The 21,382-nt window shown below is 41.2% G+C and overlaps 1 protein-coding gene across 5 annotated transcripts in view; it reads right to left on the bottom strand.

Annotated features, from left to right (window-relative positions):
• The window catches only part of Fchsd2 (FCH and double SH3 domains 2), a 250,079-nt gene that overhangs the window by 212,142 nt on the left and 16,555 nt on the right, over positions 1-21,382 (bottom strand). Inside the window, exons 1-2 of one of the 5 annotated variants that reach the window (XM_042687523.1) lie at positions 20,138-20,497; positions 18,327-18,424 (exon numbers count right to left, since the gene is read on the bottom strand). In XM_042687523.1, coding sequence (XP_042543457.1) covers positions 18,327-18,424; positions 20,138-20,158 — 119 coding nt within the window. In that variant the 5' untranslated portion in view covers positions 20,159-20,497. Of the gene's footprint in view, positions 1-18,326; positions 18,425-18,512; positions 18,605-19,012; positions 19,143-20,137; positions 20,498-21,382 lie in introns of those variants that run through there. The other 4 variants (XM_042687500.1, XM_042687490.1, XM_042687514.1 and 1 more) reach the window with 4 other exon arrangements.

The following is a 21,382-nucleotide window of genomic DNA, read 5'->3' as shown; positions in this document are numbered from 1 at the left end:
CTTGCTTCCATTTTTGGAAGATTTAGTTTATGCTTAGTTTAGGTTTTATCTCTTGCTGAAATCATTACCTGAATTCTGTTACAGACCAAGCACTAATCTTTCCCACTCTCAAAGCATGTACTGTCAATACTAACTATATTACATATGTGTATGTGTGTCACACACACACACACACACACACACACACACTTCTAACTCCAAGGATTAAGCTGTATGCTGGCACATAGAAAATTCAAATTAAACTGAAATGTATCTATATAAAACCATCATATGAAGTATAAGTAGTATTATTCTTGCAAATGAAGAAAAATATACTCAAGAAAAAAATTCTAAAAATTTAACAACAAAAAGAACTTGTAATACCAGCATTCTTTTGTCACTTTTTATGAAAATTTATTTTAGATATTCATTAATTCTAATTATAACAAGTGACATTAACTTGACATGTTATTTTAACAGTCTCAAGAAACAAGCAAATCTTCCTCCAGAGAAGGCTTGTAATAGCTTTTAAATTATTTAAAAGCACTTCTGTATCCTTTACTTTTGCAAGGTCTTGAAACAAGATACCTACAGTCCTAGTAAATAACACTACTGCAAATGTTAAGACAAAAATACAAAGAAATGTTTTGTGCTATTAAACCCTTTAAACACCTCTCAAGGACCTGACAGTCACACTTGCCCACCGGGCACAGAACTCATCTTAAATGCAATCTATATTATAGTTGGTGGTGGCTATCAGTATAATTCTAGTTCTGCTCTCTTGACCTCACTTGCTTCAGTGAGAAACAATACCTACACATTAGGCCTGGTACACTAAATAACATACAAGGAATTATTTCTTTACTCTGCATCTCCTAAATAAAGAGAAAAAAAGGTACAAATGTTACTAATCTAAAGCAAGACAGTAAGAGAACCCAGTCGTGAAATTATAATTTACACAGTATGGTTTCAAACAGAAAACAGTTATTTAAAGGCAGTTTAGCCTGCAGTGTGTCTGGTTTAGATAATGGTCACCAGACCCCAAGAGGGGCAATTCTGGAATTTCAGATACCTTGACATACTGTCTTGAGAAAACACCATCTGTGGTTCCGAGAATTGTTTGTACAAGGCTTGCAGTCCTAATTCCTAGCATTGGGGCTGAAGTGGGTCAAGGGTTAAGTTGCAGAATTGAGATGGGGGTCTTAAGTGAAATGGAGTTGCTTAGGTTCCTCAACCTTTACCTTGATGACTTCTTTGTTGATTGACATTGTAATTGTTATTTGTGATCACTAACTGCTAGTTTTGCTTCTATAAACCTGCTTGCTATCATGTACACTACTGCTTGCCCCTTTAAAACCCTGCCACAAGAGCTTGGCTCTATTCTTCACTGTCTTGATAAAATGAAGGGCAATGACCGAGGCTAATAAAGGTTCCTAGTCTGATTGACTGATAGTGACTAAATAAATAAATAAATAAAGGCAGTTTAGCAATGGGTTCACCCAGAGAACCTGTCATGTAAAAACAGTATAATCCCAACAGTAAAACATTTTACTTTTATCTGATAAGGTAATTCGCCCAAACATCACTTCATATTTCTAGAACTGATTTGATTATTATATAGCACAAGGACTGGGATATGGCTCTAGTGAGACTCCTCTCCCTAAAAAGCACCTCTTTTAAAGAACAGTAAGAAAACATTCAAATTGAAAAAGTAGTCTAAGGAAAAACAACTAGTGAAAACATAATAAAACAGTCAAACACATAAAATCCAACTTTGGTAAAACCCCAAAAGATAATTAAGCAATGAAAATATTCTGCCTACTATATAGTGGGTATTATCATTATTCTAATATTAAAATGATATTAGTCAGACTTTGATAATACTGTTTTAATACTAGAATAATGAGAATACTAAGCAGTATTAACAAAAGCATCTAAAATACGAAATATTCCAGGATCCAAAACTTTTTGAGTATGGACACAACACCACATGAGGAAATTCTACATCTGACCTCATGTGACATGTCAATCAAAACACAGGAGCACTAAAAATACTGTATAAAATTACCCTCAGGCTACATACATGGAGTGTGTATGAAATATGAATTCATTTCCTGCTTAGACTCAGATTACATTCCCAAGGTATCTCATCATGCATATGCAAATATTCACAAACTCTCTGGAAGTGTTGCCCAATTGGTAAGGCAGATTTCTGGCAAGTAACAAGTGCCAAGGCCCTGAGTTAAATCCCCAGTACACGTACACGTACACACACACACACACACACACACACACACACACACACACACACGCGCGCGCGCGCCAAGGCCCTGAGTTAAATCCCCAGTACACGTACACACACACACACACACACACACACACACACACACACACACACACACACACACACACACACACACACACACACACACACACACACACACAGTCTTGGCAAATACTCCAAAATCTGAAAAAAATCCAAAACCCTTCTGGGTCCCAAGAATTTCAGATAACGTATACTGGATCTGCACATGTTGTTTCCAAGTCTAGAACAACAGACCTGTAGGGATACATATATAGTTATGAATGAAAACAATTAGGCCACAAGAATAAACAGCCAGCTAAGCACCTGTGGCTCACGCCTGTAGTCCTAACTACTCAGGAGGCTGAAATCTGAGCATCACAGTTCAAAGCCAGCCTGGGCAGTCTGTGAGACTCTTATCTCCAATTAACCATCAAAAAGCCAGAAGTAGAGTTATGACTCAAGTGGTAGAGTGCTAGCCTTGAACAAAAGAAGCTCAGGGACAGTGTTCAGGCCTTGAGTTCAAGCCCCAGAGCCAGTACCAAAAAAACAAAACCACCACAAAAAAGAATAAACAGCCAATTAACAGTATATATTTGACCCATCAATTCTTGGACACAGCCCAATGGCAGAGTACTTGCCCAACATGCATGAGGCCCTGGGTTGGATCCCCAGCATAAACGAGTTTTTAAAAATCTTGAGGCTGGACAGGAATCTAACAACCTAATATATTTATTTGAAGATAAAAGAAGAAAAGGGAACACAGTAGTGCATAAAGATTTTTTTTCCCAAATTCTGAGCTACAGCCAGCTGGAATCCAATCATTTTTGTAAGTCTGTAATTAAATATTCTTAATACTTATACATATTATAAGTAAATTTTAAAGTCTATTAATAATGAAAATAAATTTACTAAAAACTAGTTAAAAGCAAAAATGATAGCAAAAATTAATGTGTTTAGCAGATAGGTAATAAAATATTCATCAATATTACTGAATCATTTAATTGGTAATATTCACAGTTGAAAATTGAAAAGATATAATGAAAGTCTGCTCCTGACACTTTCCTCTAGCCACCAAAGGGAGGAAAACAAGTACCAATAAAATACAGCACAGAAGACATGTATACTCCAATAATTTCCTTGGGCCCATGGACACTGAAACACCAAATATAACACTTTCTTCTTAATTGATATTATTTCAAAGTGGACAAATTTTAGAAAGCATCTGGAAGACAAGAGATTGATACATTAATGCCTAGAAGGAGATCAACCTAAAGCAAGCCAAAGGAATGTTGTGAGGTTATAATAAAATTAAAATACCAGTTACAAGACTATAAGCTAGTCCCGACCAACACATAAGAGAACATCTGCAGCAGTAGAGCAAATGAAAGGTATACAAATTTCTACAATTAGTTCCCAAATTAGTCATTGAAAAATCAACATCATAAAACCAATTTATAAAACAAACTCCTATTCTGAAGACTGACACAGCACAGAATGGCTTCTGTGGGACTTAACATCTATTTCACAAATTTATAAAGAAAAATACTAACTTGTCATTACAGGCCCCCTTATATAATAGGCTTCACATCTTATACTTCAAGACTAAATTGCCTCAGTTAGTAAGGGCAAATGACTCTGCCAGGGACAGTTGTAGCCCTCATTTGCCCTTTCTTGCTTTCAATTCAGTCATTTCACTAGCACTCTCAACAGAGATGCAAAAGTGGTCAATAAAATAAAATTGTCTGCAGGGCCTTTAAACCACCATTTCTCCAAAGTATCAGATGACCAAAAGTACCAAGATCTCTAACTCTAACCAATCCCTTTGAAGAGTATCCTAAGAGGCCACTTGCCTATTGGCCACTCTACCTATGGCAAAAACAAAACCCTACTCCTAAAATAATATACTGAGCTCAAAAGGGTTGGAAGAAGAGGATACAAATTGTTTAGATGGAGTTCTTAATCCACAATCAGCTTGGGACATTTGAAATTCTATCAATGTACTTCATATTTGAAGCCTAATGTATTTTTAATACTACTATGAGAATCAACAGGAGTAAATTGGAAATGGAGTCCTGTGACAGATTAGGCAAAACAGTTACATAGTAAAGGTCACATTACTACCACTATAACTTTATTTCTTAGCAAAGATCAACTTCCAAGAAGATAAATTCTCAGGCTCCTTTACATGAGGCATGCATGGTATATGAAGTAAAGTTAATCAATGAGACTATCAAGTTAAGTCTATTAAGAAGGACTGGCAAAAACCATCTTCCCTAGTAGAAGGAAAGAAGGAAGAGAAGGGTAACAGCTATGCAAGGAGAAAAATTCCTTCTTTCCTCTTCTTCTACCTCAAATAATCTTTTTTTTTTGGTGGGGGGGTCCGGTCGTGGGGCTTGAACTCTGGGCCTGGGCACTGTCCCTCAGCTCTTCAGCTCAAAGCTAGCGCACTACCACTTAAGCCACAGCGCCACTTCCGGCTTTTTTCTTATGTGGTGCTGAGGAATCGAACACAGGGCCTCATGCATGCAAGGCAAGCGCTCTACCACTGAGCCACCTTCCCAGCCCCTACCTCAAATAATCTTATAAAAAATATGATAACTGAAGCTGTAAAAGCCATCAGCAATAAATAAGAGCATATTACAATCACAGAAAGATGAAATAGATACCTAGATCACTGGCTTTGGGGAAAGAGATGCTTTTGCGTCATAGGAAGAATTTATCTTTGGCAATTACAGATCCCAACTTCAGGTTAACTCTTTGGAGGATAAGTCACAGACCATAATTTCTGAATTGATGCTCTCAATTAGTTAACAAAATTATAGTCCTGTGCATTTGTAGAACACCTATTACATTCTACACACTGTGCAAGAGATATTTTATATGCATTACTTGATTTAATTATCAAAATAAGTCCATAAGGTACTATAATTATTATCATTTTACAGATAAGAAACATAAGGTTCAGTGAAGTTTAAATGACTTGTATCCAAAATCATACACTTAATAAAAGACTAAGCAGTAGGAGTTGTACCCTGGTAGTAAGCTCCTAAGCAGCACTTATTCCAATATATAACCCTACCCTATCACACCAGATCACCTTCTCTATCTCTCTTATTTAATTATCTAGATGTGGCTAAAAAAACGACCAGGTCAAGGAAAAGTATCCAGCACTTGTTTTTGTTTGCTTGTTTTTGTTTCTAGGATAGGATCTTGCTATGTAGCCCCAAGTACTGGAATTACTGGGTTTGTGCCACCACATCCGATTAACCTTACTAGCTTTAGTTGAATTCCATTTGAGTCAGGAGAGTATTCTCCATTCAAGTCTGTAAATCATAAAAATAACTTACAGTATACTTCAATGACTACCCCATTTAAAATCTTAAAAATAACTTGCAGTAGACTACAATGACTATCCCATTTAAAATCTAATCAACTCTTTTAATTTTAAGGTCACATAAGAACTTTGAGGAATGGCTTATAAGCAATAGGAAGAGGTAGTACCAAAACTTTGACTCAATTAAACAAGCAGTGATCATGAAAAAAAAACTCTTATTAAAAAGACTTTATCATATTGTATTTCATCCTTTGCTTAGCTTATATCTTCTTTTTAGTCTCTTCCCTCTACAATATGAAAGGATATATTATATTTAAATTTTAAATTCATTTAGTCAGATGAAATTCTGTGTTATCTTTTATTAATGTTCACATCTTTTTAATCATTTTTTGCCTCTCTCCAAAGAAACACTAAGTATGGTTTTATTTGATCTTTTTCCTTATAACTTCAGTTTTAAAATCATTTAAATTCCTTCTCTGGTAGATGTTTGTGTAGCAAACTTGAGGCCCAGATTCAACCTCCAGTACCACAAATCTCCCTCTCAAGATCTAGGTTACTTGTGTGCGCGCTTGTGTACATACAAATGTATGTACAAGGCCTGGGAATGACCTCCAGGCCTCGTACTCTCACTCAGCTTTTTTAATCACTGCTGGTGCTCTACCACTTGAGCCATGACTACGCTACTAGCTTTTTGCTAGTTATTTGGAGATCAAAGTTTCAAGAGCTTTTCTGCCTAGGCTGGCTTAAATGATTATTCTCAGATCTCAGCTTCTTGAGTAGTTAGGATTATAGGTCTGAGCCACCAGCACCTGGTTTAATTTTTTGTTTTAATCTAGAAGAACAGTGACTAGAAAGCAATAATGATTAGGGAATGAAGGGAAAGACCTGAATCCATTAACTTATATGCAACTTAAAGTTTTCATGATACATCATGCAATTTTATGTCCCACTAAGAAAAGATACTGCCAGTTATAGTGAGGTATTACCTATCTCACAATTTTTATTTATACTTGTCAAAGCTCTTTTAAACTTATAGTCAGATTTTTGTATCTAATATTCTCATGCCTGATTTTTAAAAAGATAAAACTGGTCACTTTCAGTGTTGAACTATTCTGAATCCTTTTCTCCCCTTTGATAGTGCTGGAATTTGAACTCAAAAGAGTTAAGCTCTTCTGAATCTTTTTCTCCCTTGACTACTGGGATTTGAACTCAGGCCCTCACACATGCTAGTCAGACACTCAACCACAGAACTATGCTTCCAGCTCTCCCTACCCTTTTTTTGCACAAGTTATTTTTATTTACATACCATTCATTTTCTGCATGGGCATGCACCTGGACTACAATTCATCTATTTCAGGCTTCAAGTCATAGCTAGGATGACCAGTGTACAGGAATAACAAGCAGCTTTGGTTGGTTGAGACACAGTTTTGAAGATTTTTCTGCTCAGGCTGACCTGCAACTACAATTCTCCCAATCTCAGCCTCTCACATATGAGAGTATAAGATGTATATACTACCACACCCAGCTGTGGGTTAACAGAGGTCTCATAAACTCTTCTGCATGGGTTAGCCTTGAACCATGATCCTAGCAATCTCAGCCTCCTAAGTAGCTAGGATTACAGGTAAAAGCCACCAGCACTCAGCTAATAATGCATATTTTGATAGCAAATACTTGAAAATAGGAACTATGATGAGTTCCTTGGTTAAAAGCTTGGGAAGCCAGGGGCTAGTGGTTCCCATCTATAATTTTAGCTATTCAAACTGAGGTCTGTGGATAGCGAGATTCAGAGCAAGCCCAGGCACACAAACCCTCAAGACTCTTATCTCCAATAAACTAGTAAAATGCCAAAGGTGGTATGGCTCAAATGGCAGAGCACCAGGCATGACTGAAAAAGCTGAGCAAGAGACCCTGATTTCAAGCCCCCAATATACACATACAGCTTGAGAAACACAATGACAGTACAATAGCTTAGAGTCTTCACCAAAATTAATTACTTCATCAAGCTGTGCTTCAGTTTCCACCTTCACCTAAGATAACCAAACACAATATAGCTACCACATTCTAAAAGTCTAGAACTTTCTCATACTATATAATAAGCTCCTAAAGATATCTGCTAAGAAGGTTCTTTATATTCTGAGTCTCTGCAAAGAAACTTTCTGATTCAGCACATAAGAATAAACAATACTAACCAAAACAAAACAAAACAAAACAAAGCCACATAGGTTCTAGTATCTAGAAACATAATTGTTAAGAAGCCTTGAGAGCAAAGAGGAAAAAAATAAATAATAAACTAAAAAGAAAGTAAACTGTACTTGTCTACTGCTGGCAGCAAACATCAACAGGAAACGCATCAGTATAAAATCTCCCCAAAGAATGGAATGTTCCTGATTAACAGCAAATAAGTTATCTTTCCTCTTATGCTCCCAACATGCCAGCTTCCAAATGCATCCCTACAAGAAATGAAGGGGAGGAAAGCAAAGAAAACAGCTGTATCACACTAATATCCTCCATTCACAATTCCAGATGAGAAAGAGAGAGAGGAACTTGTCACATTCAGCATAAAGCTCTCCTGTTTATAGCTTAATATGTTGTGGATTTGGGGAGGGGGGGTTGTTGTTGTTGTTGTTGTTTCGGTTGTGGGGCTTGAACTCAGGGCCTGGGCGCAGTCCCTGAGCTGGGACTACAGGATCACACTAACTTTTTTTTTTTGGGGGGGGTGGGGGGTCCAGTCTTGGGGCCTGAACTCTGGGCCTGGGCACTGTCCCTCAGCTCTTCAGCTCAAGGCTAGCACGCTACCACTTGAGCCACTGCACCACTTTCGGCTTTTTTTTCCCGCTTATGTGGTGCTGAGGAATCGAACCCAGGGCCTCATGTGTGCAAGGCAAGTGCTCTACCACTGAGCCACCTTCCCAGCCCCACACTATCTTTTTGTTGTTGTTGTTGGTCATGGAGCTAGAACTTGAGGCCTGGGCACTGTCTCTGAGCATTTCAGCTCAAGGCTAACCTCTACCACATTAAACCACAGTGCCATGTCCAGTTTTCTGGTGGTTAATTGAAGATGAATCTCAGGGATTTTCCTGCCTGGACTGGCTGTGAACCTTGATCCTCAGCTCCTGAGTAGCTAGGATTATAGGCATAAGCCACGAGTGCCTGGCACTGCGTTGTGTTTTGTTTTAAGAAAACGTATCTGAGCCGGGCGCTGGTGGCTCACGCCTGTAATCCTAGCTACTCAGGAGGCTGAGATCTGAGGATTGCGGTTCAAAGCCAGCCCGGGCAAGAAAGACCCTGAGACTCCTATCTCCAATAAACCACCAGAAAACCGGAAGTGGTGCTGTAGCTCAAGTGGTAGAGCACTCGCCTTGAGCTGAAGAGCTGAGGGACAGCGCCCAGGCCCAGAGTTCAAGCCCCACGACCGACAAAAAAAAAAAAAAAAAGAAAACGTATCTGCTATTTATTTATGTTAAGAATAAGAAGTTACACGCCCTCTTTTTTTTTTTTTGGTCTATCATGGGGCCTGAATTCTGGGCCTGGGCACTGATCCTCAGCTCTTCAGCTCAAGGCTAGCACTCTACCACTTAAGCCACAGCACCACTTCAGGCTTTTTTTGCTTATATGGTCCTGAGGAATCGAACCCAGGGCCTTATGCATGCAAAGCAAGCACTCTACCACTGAGACACCTTCCCAGCTCCTATATATGCCCTCTTTTAATGAATGAATTAAGACTAACAAGTTGAGCATGAAACTAATAGAGAATCTGGTGAGAAGGTAAAGTTCCAGGTAGGAGAATAGTGGAAGTCTCAGAAAAGAAAAACATACTGCACATGGTGGTACACACCTATAATCCCAGCACTCAGAAGGCTGAGGTAGAAGGATAGTGTTTGAGACTAGCCTGAGGTATATAATGAGACAGTTTCAAGGAAAAAAAAAAAAGAGCCAGATTCCACTCAACATAGTATATATAAAAAGCCGGAATACAGAGGTCATTAATGAGTTTTTTGGTTTTGTAGTGCAGGGGATCAAACTCAAGTGTCTTTCACATGCTACAGCACTCTATTGCTGAGCTACATCTCCAGTCACAATGAATTTTTAAAAGGTCATCCCACTTGTTAAGACAGGTAGAAAAAGTCAGAACTCCTCCCTCCCTTCTCAAGCAGCTTAAGTTATGAACATTGAGTAAGTAAGCTTTGACTTCAATTCAGTATTTCAACTCCCATATCCAAAATGCTTGGGACTAAAAGTACTTCATATTTCAGGTTTTTTGGATTTTAGCATATTTAGATAGACAAAAGTGCTCTAAAATCCAAAACCTTCTTAGCAGATAATTTCAGATTTCCAGATTACAGGTGTGCAACCTGTATCACTGGGAAAAAAGAAAAAGGAGAAAGGAAGGAAAGAAACAAATTATAAGTTTAAACTCGTACTTTAGAAGGAAATACAGTATTCATGATTACATTAGAGTAAAATGACTGCTTCAAGATCTATCTTTCAGTGCACTGAAAAGTCATCAGCTGAAAATATGAACTTCTCCCATATCTACTTATCTAGTGTGACACTCTGAAAAAGAAATTTATCGATGGGCACTGGCGACTCACACCTGTAATCATAGCAACTCAAGAGGCTAAGATCTGAGTGTGGTTCAAAGCCAGTCAGGGAAGGAAAGTCCCTGAGACTTATCTCCAATAACCATCAGAAAACTGGAAGTGGTGCTATGGCTCAAAGTGGTAGAGTGCTAGCCTTGAAAAAAAGAGCTCAGAGACAGCGCCTACGCCCTGAGTTTAAGCCCCGAGACCAACAAAAAGAAAAAGGAAAAGAAGTGTGTCACTATACCTAAAAGACTTTTGAAAATCAGATGCTAGACAGGATGTGTAATCTCAGTACTCTGGTGTGATCCCAGTACTCTGAAGGCAGGAGGAGGAGTCAAGAATTCAAGGCAAGTATGGATTAAACAATGAGTTCCAGGCCAGATTGAGTTACTGAACAAGACCCTCTCTCAACAATTTTTTTTTTTTTTTGTTCGGTCGTGGGGCTTGAACTCTGGGCCTGGGCGCTGTCCCTCAGCTCTTCAGCTCAAGGCAAGCGCTCTACCACTTGAGCTACAGCGCCACTTCCGGTTTTCTGGTGGTTTATTAGAGATAGGAGTCTCACGGTCTCTCCTGCCTGGGCTGGCTTTGAACCGCGATCCTCAGATCTCAGCCTCCTGAGTAGCTAGGATTACAGGCGTGAGACACCAGCGCCCGGCTCTCTCAATAATTTTTAAAAATAATAAAATGAGGCTGCAATGCTTGGTAAGAAATGTACACATTATCCTGCCCATGTAACTGTAACTCCTCTGTACAGTATGTTCACAAATAAAATTAAATTAAATTAAAAAAAAAAAAAATGAAAAAATTTACACTACTTATATCCAAAGGAATTTTCATATAGACACTCAATATTTGAATATACATATTAACGAAGATGCATCTACTAATGTGTTTACCACACTACATGATATATTTAAAATGGCCTCCACCTCTACCCCATTACTGGATTTAAACTTCAGGTCTTACATTGTCATTTCACTGTTTTACTTAAGGCTGGGACTCTATCACTTGAGCCACATCTCTAGTTCTAGGTTTTTCTAGTTAACTGAAGGTCATCTCTTGAAGTTGTCTACACAGGCTGGCTTTGAACTGAGATTATAGAAATGAGCCCCCAGTGCCTGTCTAGCAAGGCATATTTTCAGAAAACAACAGTCATACTTTCTAAGGGTCTCAAGTGAAAATTCCATGTTTTAATTCAGTTTTCACAAACCTAGACTTATACTAGCTTGAATTTTATGTGTATCTTTGTTTATAAAAAGCAATACTTGATAAATTGGTAATAGTAAATTTGTGTTTGAACAACTGCTTGATTTGATTACTATAACTCACAAACTATGATTACTGTAACTCACACAATTTCCAACTTTAAATAAAAGGCCAGGATTTAATAACAAGAATTTAGACCTCAACTCTTTTTATCATATGACATTTATTATTATTAGGCTTGCCACAGTAAAAGCCTGTGCTTCTCAAAGATGCAGGAAAGAGACAAGCAGAAAAACCTCTCAGGCTAGCATTTCACTATTTTTCAAATGTTTTGCATAGAATTTGGGGACACAGTCTTCACAAACTGTCACTAAATTTTTAAACACATATACAGTTCTAGGTGTGATGGAGCCCTTAAAATATGCACTCATGGAGCTGGGAAGGTGGCTCAGTGGTAGAGCGCTTGCCTTGCATGCCTGAGGCCCTGGGTTCCATTCCTCAGCACCACATAAGCAAAAAGAAAAAAGCCGGAAGTGGCACTGTGGCTCAAGTGGTAGAGCGCTAGCCTTGAGCTGAAGAGCTGAGGGACAGCGCCCAGGCCCAGAGTTCAGGCCCCACGACCAGACCCAAAAAAAAAAAAATATGCACTCATGAGCAGAGGTGTCATATAGATTTTCAGCAGGGTTTTTATTTTACAGTTTGAATGAAGGTAGGTATATTAGTTTAAATCGTTCTGTAAACTGTAATGCTGCATAAGACAGATCTTGGTCTTTATCATTTCTGTATCCATAAACGCCAATTTGCTTATGTTGAATCAATTTTAAAGCCAATTGCCAATCTAGTCTCAACTGCAATCTATTTAAAATTGGGAAGGACTGAGGGTATAGCTCAATGGTAGAGTGCATGCTTAGCAGGCACAAGACACTGGGCTCAATCTCCAGCACCAAAAAAATAAAATTGAGAAAACAAGTAGATGATGACTTGGTAATGTTTTAAAGTTAATGTTACAGCTTATTTGAATGTCAGTTTCAAGTATTTCTCTCACTAAGGCATCTAAAATTGTGTGTTCTTAACCAATACAGTATGTATAGAAAAGTTAAAGCTAATGATTTTAAAGTCCCTTGTCTATGGTATAGCAGTATAAGGAAATGCCTAGCTAATGGAGACTTTTTAAAGATTAACTGGTGTTGTTTATATAAAGTACTTTATGGGCTTATTGAGTTTGTGAGCAGCACCAAAGCAAGTATTCCTTAGTTCCCCTTGGGGAACCGAAACATTTCTATGAAATGTTTTTTTTTTGTTTCTCGTTTTCTTGTTTTAGTTCTTTGAGATAGGATTTTTTTTTTTTTTGGGTCCGGTCGTGGGGCCTGAACTCTGGGCCTGGGTGCTGTCCCTCAGCTCTTCAGCTCAAGGCTACCACTCTACCACTTGAGCCACAGCGCCACTTCCAGCTTTTTTCTTTTTGCTTATGTGGTGCTGAGGAATCGAACCCAGGGCCTCAGGCATGCAAGGCAAGTGCTCTACCACTGAGCCACCTTCCCAGCCCAGATAGGATTTTTTGAGGTGGGGTTTCATTATATAGCCCTGGCTGGCCTCAAATTCTCCATCCTCCTGCCTCAACCTGGGATTATAGGTAAGCACTACAATGCCAATTTTTTTTTTAATGTTCTTTTTTTGTTTGGTCGGTCAAACGGCTTGAACTCTGGGCTTGGGTGCTGCCTCTCAGCGCTTCAGCTCAAGGGGAGCACTCTACCACTTGAGCCACAGAGCTACTTCCAGCTTTCAGGTGGTTAACTGGAGGGAGATAAGAGTCTCATGGACTCTCCTGCTCATCGGGATTCTCAGATCTCAGCCTCCTGAGTAGCTAGGATTACAGGCATGGGCCACTGGTGCCCAGCCTTTTTTTTTCTTTTTTAATGTTAGCATGTTAGCATATATCAGTACAAAGAGGGTTTCAGTGTGTATATATATATAATATGTATTACATGTAATATACATTATATATGTATGTATACATATATATACATACACATATATCATGTAAACAAGTTACTTAGACCATTTTAACCTTCAGTCACCCTCTTTATTAGCCCTCTCTGATTCTGCTGGTATTCTATCCCCAACAGAGCGTGTTTTACTCTTCCTGTCATTCATTTTTTTAAGTGTTTATTAATTGCACTAAGGGGTTCTGTGGTGATATTTCAGACGTGCATGTATATTTTCCTTACAATAACCCTATTGCTTATAATACATCTTTTTCTTTTTCTTTCTTTTTTTTTTTTATTTGTCGGCCATGGGACTTGAACTCTGGGCCTGTCACTGTCCTTGAGCTCTTCAGCTCAAGCCTAGTGCTCTACCACTTGAGCCACAGCGCCACTTCCTTAAAATACATTCTTAAGAACACTCATGGAAGTCAGATGCAAGTGGCTCAAGACTGTAATCCTACCTACTCAAGAGGCTGAGATCTGAGGATTGCAGTTCAAAGCCAACCCATGTGGCTAACCTTGAGCAGAAAGAGCTCAGGGACAGCACACAATCCCTGAGACCAAGCCCCAGGACCAGCACACAAAAAAAAAAGAATATTTATGGGTGGACATACCCAAAAGAGTCAATAAGGTGCATAATTTCCACAACGGATTCTTTTCCCAATAAGTGAAATCATAAAAATTTTCAGCACTTTCACATTTGTTCTGTATAGTGAGAAGGGGAAAAGAATCCTTGTTTCTAGCAGTATGGAGGTTCCTCAAAAGACTTCACATAGAACTCCCCTATGACCCAGCAATCCCACTTTTGGGCATTTACCCAAATGTTTACAAACAAGACCACACTAAAGCTACCAGCACAACTATGTTTATTGCAGCATTATTTACCATAGCTAAGATATGGAACCAACCCAGATGCCCCTCAGTAGATGAATGGATCAAGAAAATGTGGTATATATACACAATGGAATTCTATGCCTCCATCAGAAAGAATGACATTGCCCCATTTGTTAGGAAATGGAAAAACTTGGAAAAAATTATATTAAGTGAAGTAAGCCAGGCCCAAAGAAACATAGGTCCCATGGTTTCCCTTATTTGCAATATCTAGTATATGTATGAGTCAAGCGGAAAAGGTCAGATAATGTGATGTCAGGAAAATGAACCCTTAGATATGTATTTTAATGTTTTTTTCTTTCATGCATGTGTTTCTAACGCATTTATAAGATTATCTCTTTGTTGCTTTGTATGTCCCTCCCCCATAGGATAACCCCTGCTTTCACTATATTTGATGTCAGTATAACTTGTGGAGGAGATGGGGAAAAACCAGTTGTTTAAGGATACAGGTAGACCTGTTGCAACAATGAGAAGTACAAGTTGTCATGTCCAAACAACGTCGGTGGGGGGGGGGGGGGGGGGGGGGAGGAGAAGGATTGGGATTGGGGGGGGAGGGGGGAGGCTGGGAAGGGAGGTGAAGGGTAAACAAAGGAGGAGGCTGCAATGCTTGGTAAGAAATGTACGAATTATCCTGCCCATGTAATTGTAACCCCTCTGTACAGTATGTTCACAAATAAAATTAAATTAAATTTAAAAAAAAAGAATCCTTGTTTCTAGAAAGTTGAATTATGTAGCAATCTTTGGTAACATGTGGCTCAGTCATCTCATTTCATAAAATGTGTCAAATAATAAACCTTACTTTCACCATAGCATACTCTAACAATTAAATCTCTTAAATTGAACACACAGAGACAGAGACTGAGAGGGACCTCAATCACATTTCCTCTGGCAATACAGTACTCTAGTCACAACTATATAAGTGTCAAATAAATAGAAAAGCACACTGACTCCTTTAAAATATAATCTGCTGATCCATGGTGCACCACCAATCTCTGCACTTACTGTTTATATATAAATATACAGTCTACATCAAATAGCACAGTATAAAGTGCCCATGTAAATCAAAGTATAAAGTAGGGTCAGCAGAAAGATACCTCTACAGGCCCTTATAAAATATTTTACCAAGAACAAAATAAGGGTACATTTAAATATAACAGTTATATTCATTTGATAATTTTGTCATTACAAAAGTACACAGTTACAAAAAAGATTAAGGTTTGGCCTCTAACTTCAAAGAATTCACATAAGAATGTTGAAATCCTTTGAGATCACAAAGGGCAATTAACTTGCAGAGGTTGTCGTAGCCAGATTATCAGGTGAAAAAGTGGCAGGAAGGGTATCAACAGGCAATGGAAACAGCAAAAGCAAATGCATGAGTATCGAATATACAAATAATCAGATGCCCTGAGTGGACAGAAGAACAAGTAAGCATAGGCATGCCAAGATAGTAATTAGGGAAGCTACTGTCATGTATCCCATGACAAGGTGGCCAGCCTTTATCCAGAAGGCCACAGAGAACTCATATATAATGAAACTAACTGACAGCAATGGAGAAGACAGAGTAAAAAGGTGAGACGGGATATAGAAGATATGAAGACACAGTTATGATAACTAGAATATTGTAACAATACAATCAGAATTGATTAATCAAAAATATACAGAAGAAACAACAGCAGGAACAACAATCTACATCAACTTTCCCAATACATGCCATATCAACATTCAGTGCACAATCTTTGTGAATGCAGGCCACTACTGCCCCATTTTACAAATAAGAAAACTGAAGTTTAGAATAAGAAAGTTGTTTTATCAGAATCCAGAACATCTAGAAGGTAACAGAGCCCGGACACAAATTGAAGACTGACTCCAATGTCTGTAGTCTGGACCTTAAGCACTTGCATCAAGTACATTTGACACGAATCTGACACTGACTCCAAAGTCCATAGTCTAGGCCTTAAACTCTTGCATACAGGCAACAGAAGTAAAGAATTTAATTAATTAAATCTTAGAAGACACATATACTCAGCAAGACTTAATGACCAGTGACCATCCACACTCCACACAGAATCTTCATTTACACACTAATTTTGCCTTCTTGAAATGCTTCTGAAAATTGATTGCTTCCTCTAGAGATTTCTATAAAAATATATTGGTAGACTTAGCCATAGGTATCTTACACAGGAGTTTTTTTAAATCTAAAAAACCCACTGAAACTAAGGAGAAGAGCCGGTGAAGAGTGTGTGCTTAGTGTACACAAGGCCTGGGTTCAATACTCAGCACCACTTAAAAGAAGCTTTTTTTTTCTCTTGTAGCGACAAGAAACAAAAAAAGAAAAAGAAAAGAACAAAAGGAGAAAGAAAATAACTCAGAATTAAAATAAGAATACTTTTCAGTCACTTGAATTTTCACTCAAGGCCCATGCTCTACTACTGGGGCCATACCTTCACTCAAAACCTCTCACTTGATAACTATGGTACTCAAAGGAAATAAGAATTGTAGCCACTCTATTTCAGCATGCAAATCATCTTTTCTATTTATAAAAATACATGTTGACCTGTCAGTTTGTACAATGATTGTTAATTAACATTTCTTTCAATAAATTAAATCATGCTTCCCTTTCATTTTCACAATACTCTCATTTCTTTTTGTTCATTTTGTCTTCCGTTTTATTTTTGAGATAGGTTCTCAATATATAGCCCAGGCTAGCCTTGAGCCTGTAATCCACCTGGCTCAGCCTCATAAGTGCTGGGATTACAGGTGTGTAACATTTCTGATACTCATTTTTGAAATGTTAGAAGATGTCTTATCAAGTTTGAATTTATCTTGATTATAAATATAAGTAACAACAAAATATGAGAAACACAGTTTGTGTTGTATTTATCATTCAAAGACAAAGTTATTTCATGCAGTAACGAACAGCACTAATATACAATCACCTAAGGTTGACTGAATCACCCCAGATATTAACCATTAACTACAGGTGTCAGTTTAAACAAAAAAAAACCTGTGTAGGCGGCGCTGGTGGCTCATGCCTGTAACCCTAGATACTCAGAAGGCTGAGATCTGAGGATCACAGTTCAAAGCCAGCCCGGGCAGGAAAGTCTGTGAGACTCTTATCTCCAATAAACCACTCAGAAAACCAGAAGTGGAGCTGTGGCTCAAGTGGTAGAGTGCTTGCCTTGAGCTGAAGAGCTGCAGGACAGCACCCAGGCCCAGAGTTCAAGCCCCATGACTGACAAAAAAAAAAAAAAAAAACCTATGTAAAATTGTTAAAGTCAGTAAATAGCCGTTATAATTCAGTGAAAAGATGTAAATAAGAATTTTTATTTCGGGGCTGGGAAGGTGGCTCAGTGGTAGAGCGCTTGCCTTGCATGCATGAGGCCCTGGGTTCGATTCGTTAGCACCACATAAGCAGAAAAAGCTGGAAGTGGTGCTGTGGCTCAAGTGGTAGAGCACTAGCCTTGAGCTGAAGAGCTGAGGAACAGTGCCCAAGCCCAGAGTTCAGGCACCATGACCAGCAAAAAAAAAAAAAAAAGAATTTTTATTTCAAAAGAGTAAACAGATGAAAAAAATAATTTTTCTTTCATTGATCATAATCTAACACCTTTAAGCCTTTGTTTCTTTCCTAACAGTATCTGTAAATTAAGGTTTCTCCACTGAAGGAAGTTTGTTCTGTTGCAATTTCAGTTACAAGTTCCAGCGGAATAAAAGTTCTAACAGTCTTAAAGCAAGAAACCCAAAAAAAAATTCCAGGGCTGGGAAGGTGGCTCAGTGGTAGAGTGCTTGCCTCTCATGCATGAAGCCCTGGGTTTGATTCCTCAGCACCACATAAGCCAGAAGTGGAGCTGTGGCTCAAGTGGTAGGGCGCTAGCCTTGAGCTAAAGAGCTGAGGAATAACGCTCAGGCCCAGAGTTCAGCCCCCATGACTGACCCAAAAAAAAAAAAAAGAAAGAAATTCCATCATCAGATCCAAGAGCTTAACAACTCAAAGGTCCTTGGAAACAGACATAGATAAGTTATCAAACTATTTACTATAACCTTACCTCATATCTTCAAGCAAATCACATTCTGCTTGATGTTTGGCTTGAAGTCTTGTCATCTGTTCAACTTGAATGTTTTTCAACTCTTGTGTAACTTTCACCTAGAATAAATCATATATTTATAAAAGTCTTCTTACAATTTGAAGCACAACCTACTTAAAAACACTTAAAACTTGTCAGAATATGTACTTTTTGCTCTACTCTCCTTGAAGACCATAAATCCATTATTTGCCATCTAGTTTTATTACTAATGATACATAATAACCAAATAATCTGAAAGAGGCTGAATACACATTTTTGTGCACAAGTAAAAAATGACAGATTTAAAGAGGTGCAAAATATAGTAGACATTCTACTTTATGCACAAGCTCAGCACAGTTTTAAAAGAACCTCTCTTCCATTTCTTCTCCCCCAAAAAAGATACAGATACTGACCACTAGGAGAGATGAGCAGAGATCAGATGGGAGAAGAGACATTAAAAATACCGAATACCTAACAACCAAAATTTAGACCATCGTGAAATAATATGTATGAATGAACTATATAAATTATTCCACAATAGCTGGGAGAAAGGACAGGCTGGGGATGATGTCCTCCATTCGCTGACAGCCCATCAAACCACAATCTCTTTCTCACAAAGGAGAACTCAAAAAGTGACCTTCCAGCATATACAGTTCTTTTAAACTAACCCAGCAAGCCAGGCCCCATGGTGGCTCCACTTCAAACATCGAGAGCCGCAAATGCCAGCTGGCCAGAACCTCGACCACAAGGCTGGACCCTAGAGTTCGAGGTTCCAGTAGTGGAATGCTGGCCACCGGAGAGGTAGTACATATGCAAAAGAAAAAGATTCAGCTGGAGAAACACCCATTTAAAGGGGGAAAGAAGAGAAAGCTGGGGACGGGTGAATTAGACATTCGGCAAATGTTTGCCCAGAAGAGGAGGGCAGAACGGCCTCCTCCCTCCAGCACCCAGAGTAGATAACCAGTATTCATCTGCAGGATTAAACGCAAGGGAAGCTGCTCACTAGCCTAAAACACCGGTCACTCCCACCCTGGCCATCCAAACCCAGCTTGCTGCCGCAAACTCGCTTTCCTGGGGGAAGTGCCTCGGTTTCCTGGCCCCCTTGACAGGGGCAGGGCGGAGTGGAGGGTGGGGGGAAGAAAGGCAGAATCCGTCAATTCTTAATTTGCTTTTCCTTGGGGTGGAAGGGCGGTGACTCCTCCAACTTCTTTACGGCAGTCCCGGGTAAAAGGGGAGGGGAGGGGGGGAACAGGCCAAACCTTACCGCTAGGCTTGAAACAAATCCACACACACACACACACACACACACACACACACACGCCGCAGGACGACAACCGACTGGAGGGCTTAAACCTGGTGCAGACTAAACAATCACACACGCACAAGGGCTCTGCAAATCTGCAGGGGCTCCCCCTGGTTCCCCCCGGTGCAGCCCCGAGAATGCACTTTGCAGTGGGCGGCACGACCATGCGGGCGCACACACCTAAATACACACCCAAAACTCTTGCACAATATCGGGAAGGGGGGGGGGAGGCTCCAGCGCTACCGGAGTCCCTGGCTGCCCCTCGGGGGGAAAGGCAGGCACCTCGCACACGCGCCACCCCCTCCCACCCCTTCCCCCCACCCCCCTCCCGCACCCCCGCCTGGAACCGGCGGCAACCCAGTGACATGCCAGAGGCGACCAGCGGTCACGGCCCCTTGCGGAAAGGGGGAGGGGGCACAGTGGTGGCCCCGGTCGCGTTCCGGGTACGCATCCCTTCAAAGCTCCAAAGCCCCTCCAGCTGCGTCCTTACCTTCCTCGGCGGCGGCTGCATGATGCTGAAGGGACATCAATCCTTCCCCCGACGGCGGCCTTAAAGGACGGTCAGGAGGAAGGCTGAAGAGGGGGCCGCCCTGCGAGCGAGGGCGCGTGCGTGCGTGTGAAAGGGAGCCCGAGGAGGACTCGCCCCAGAGGCTGCCAGGCCGACGGGCAGCAAAAGGACCCAGGTCGGAGAGAGTGTGAAGAGACGGAGGAGGAGGAGCGCGGGGAAGGCCTGGGGCCCGGGCAGCCCGGGGGGTGTGTGAGGAAAAGGAGGCGGAGACCGCGAGGGGGCGGGGGCCGGGAGCGGGGGCGCCAGGGTCTCCCGGCTCGCCGAGCCTCTGGTGAACAGCAGCCGCGTCGCTCGCGCTCCCCGCCCGCCGCGGCGGCCCCCCACCCCACCCACCCCACCCACTCGGGCAGCCCGGCCCTCGCGGTGCCCAACGCCCCCGCCCGGCCCGGCGAGGAGGAAGGCGGCGCCGCGTTCCCAGCTAGAGCTCCACCACTCAGGCCGCGGGAATTTCCGGCCCCGCCGCGCGGTGCAGCGCCCCGCTCCGGCGGCGAAGGAAACAGCTCAGTCCTGCGCCCGGCTTCAGGGGGCCCGAGCCAGGCTGAAGCGAGGGAGCGGGGTTGCGGCGCGGGGCTCTGTATTGTGCTGGCGGATAGGGGGAACTAACGGAATGGTGGACGGATGGGAGAGGTGGAAAAACCAAAGGAGCGCGAAAATCCCCCCTTTCTCACTGAGAGTGGCACGTTCCAAACGCCTCCAGTCCTCCCTCCCCCACATGGAGAGGCAGCCGGGGGCTTCCCGCGCGCTTTCCCGCCAGCCGGCCGCGGTGCGCGTCTCCGGCCGGGGGCGCGCACGTGGGCGAGAGAGGGCTCTGCGCCGACGCACGCGCACAGGCCGCCCCCCGCCTCCTGCTGGCTCCAGCGACTGCAGCGTTTGTATTGGGATGTGTGATAGGGGTGGGAGGAGATGCTCGAAGTGAGATTTTATTCTTCTTTGCAACCGGGAGCGGTCAGCATGCCGGTGACTCTAAGAGAGTTACCGGTTTTGGTTTTTGGTGTTTTTCTTCCTCCCTCTGGATCCCCACCACGAAGAGATTGAGCATGAACGAGTCCTTTTGCAACTGACCGCAAGTGCCAGGCCGTTACGATTTGGGGGGTGGGGGGTGGAGGAGGCAAGCAGTTGTCCTGCAAAAGAACAAATGGCTCTACTATAGTGCACCCCCAAGACGAA

Source organism: Dipodomys spectabilis, unplaced genomic scaffold (assembly GCF_019054845.1).
Source record: "Dipodomys spectabilis isolate Male_0828 unplaced genomic scaffold, ASM1905484v1 ptg000003l, whole genome shotgun sequence".
NCBI classification, from domain to species: domain Eukaryota; kingdom Metazoa; phylum Chordata; class Mammalia; order Rodentia; family Heteromyidae; genus Dipodomys; species Dipodomys spectabilis.
Note: the sequence above shows the minus strand (reverse complement) of the source record. Positions and strands in the feature narration are given on the sequence as shown.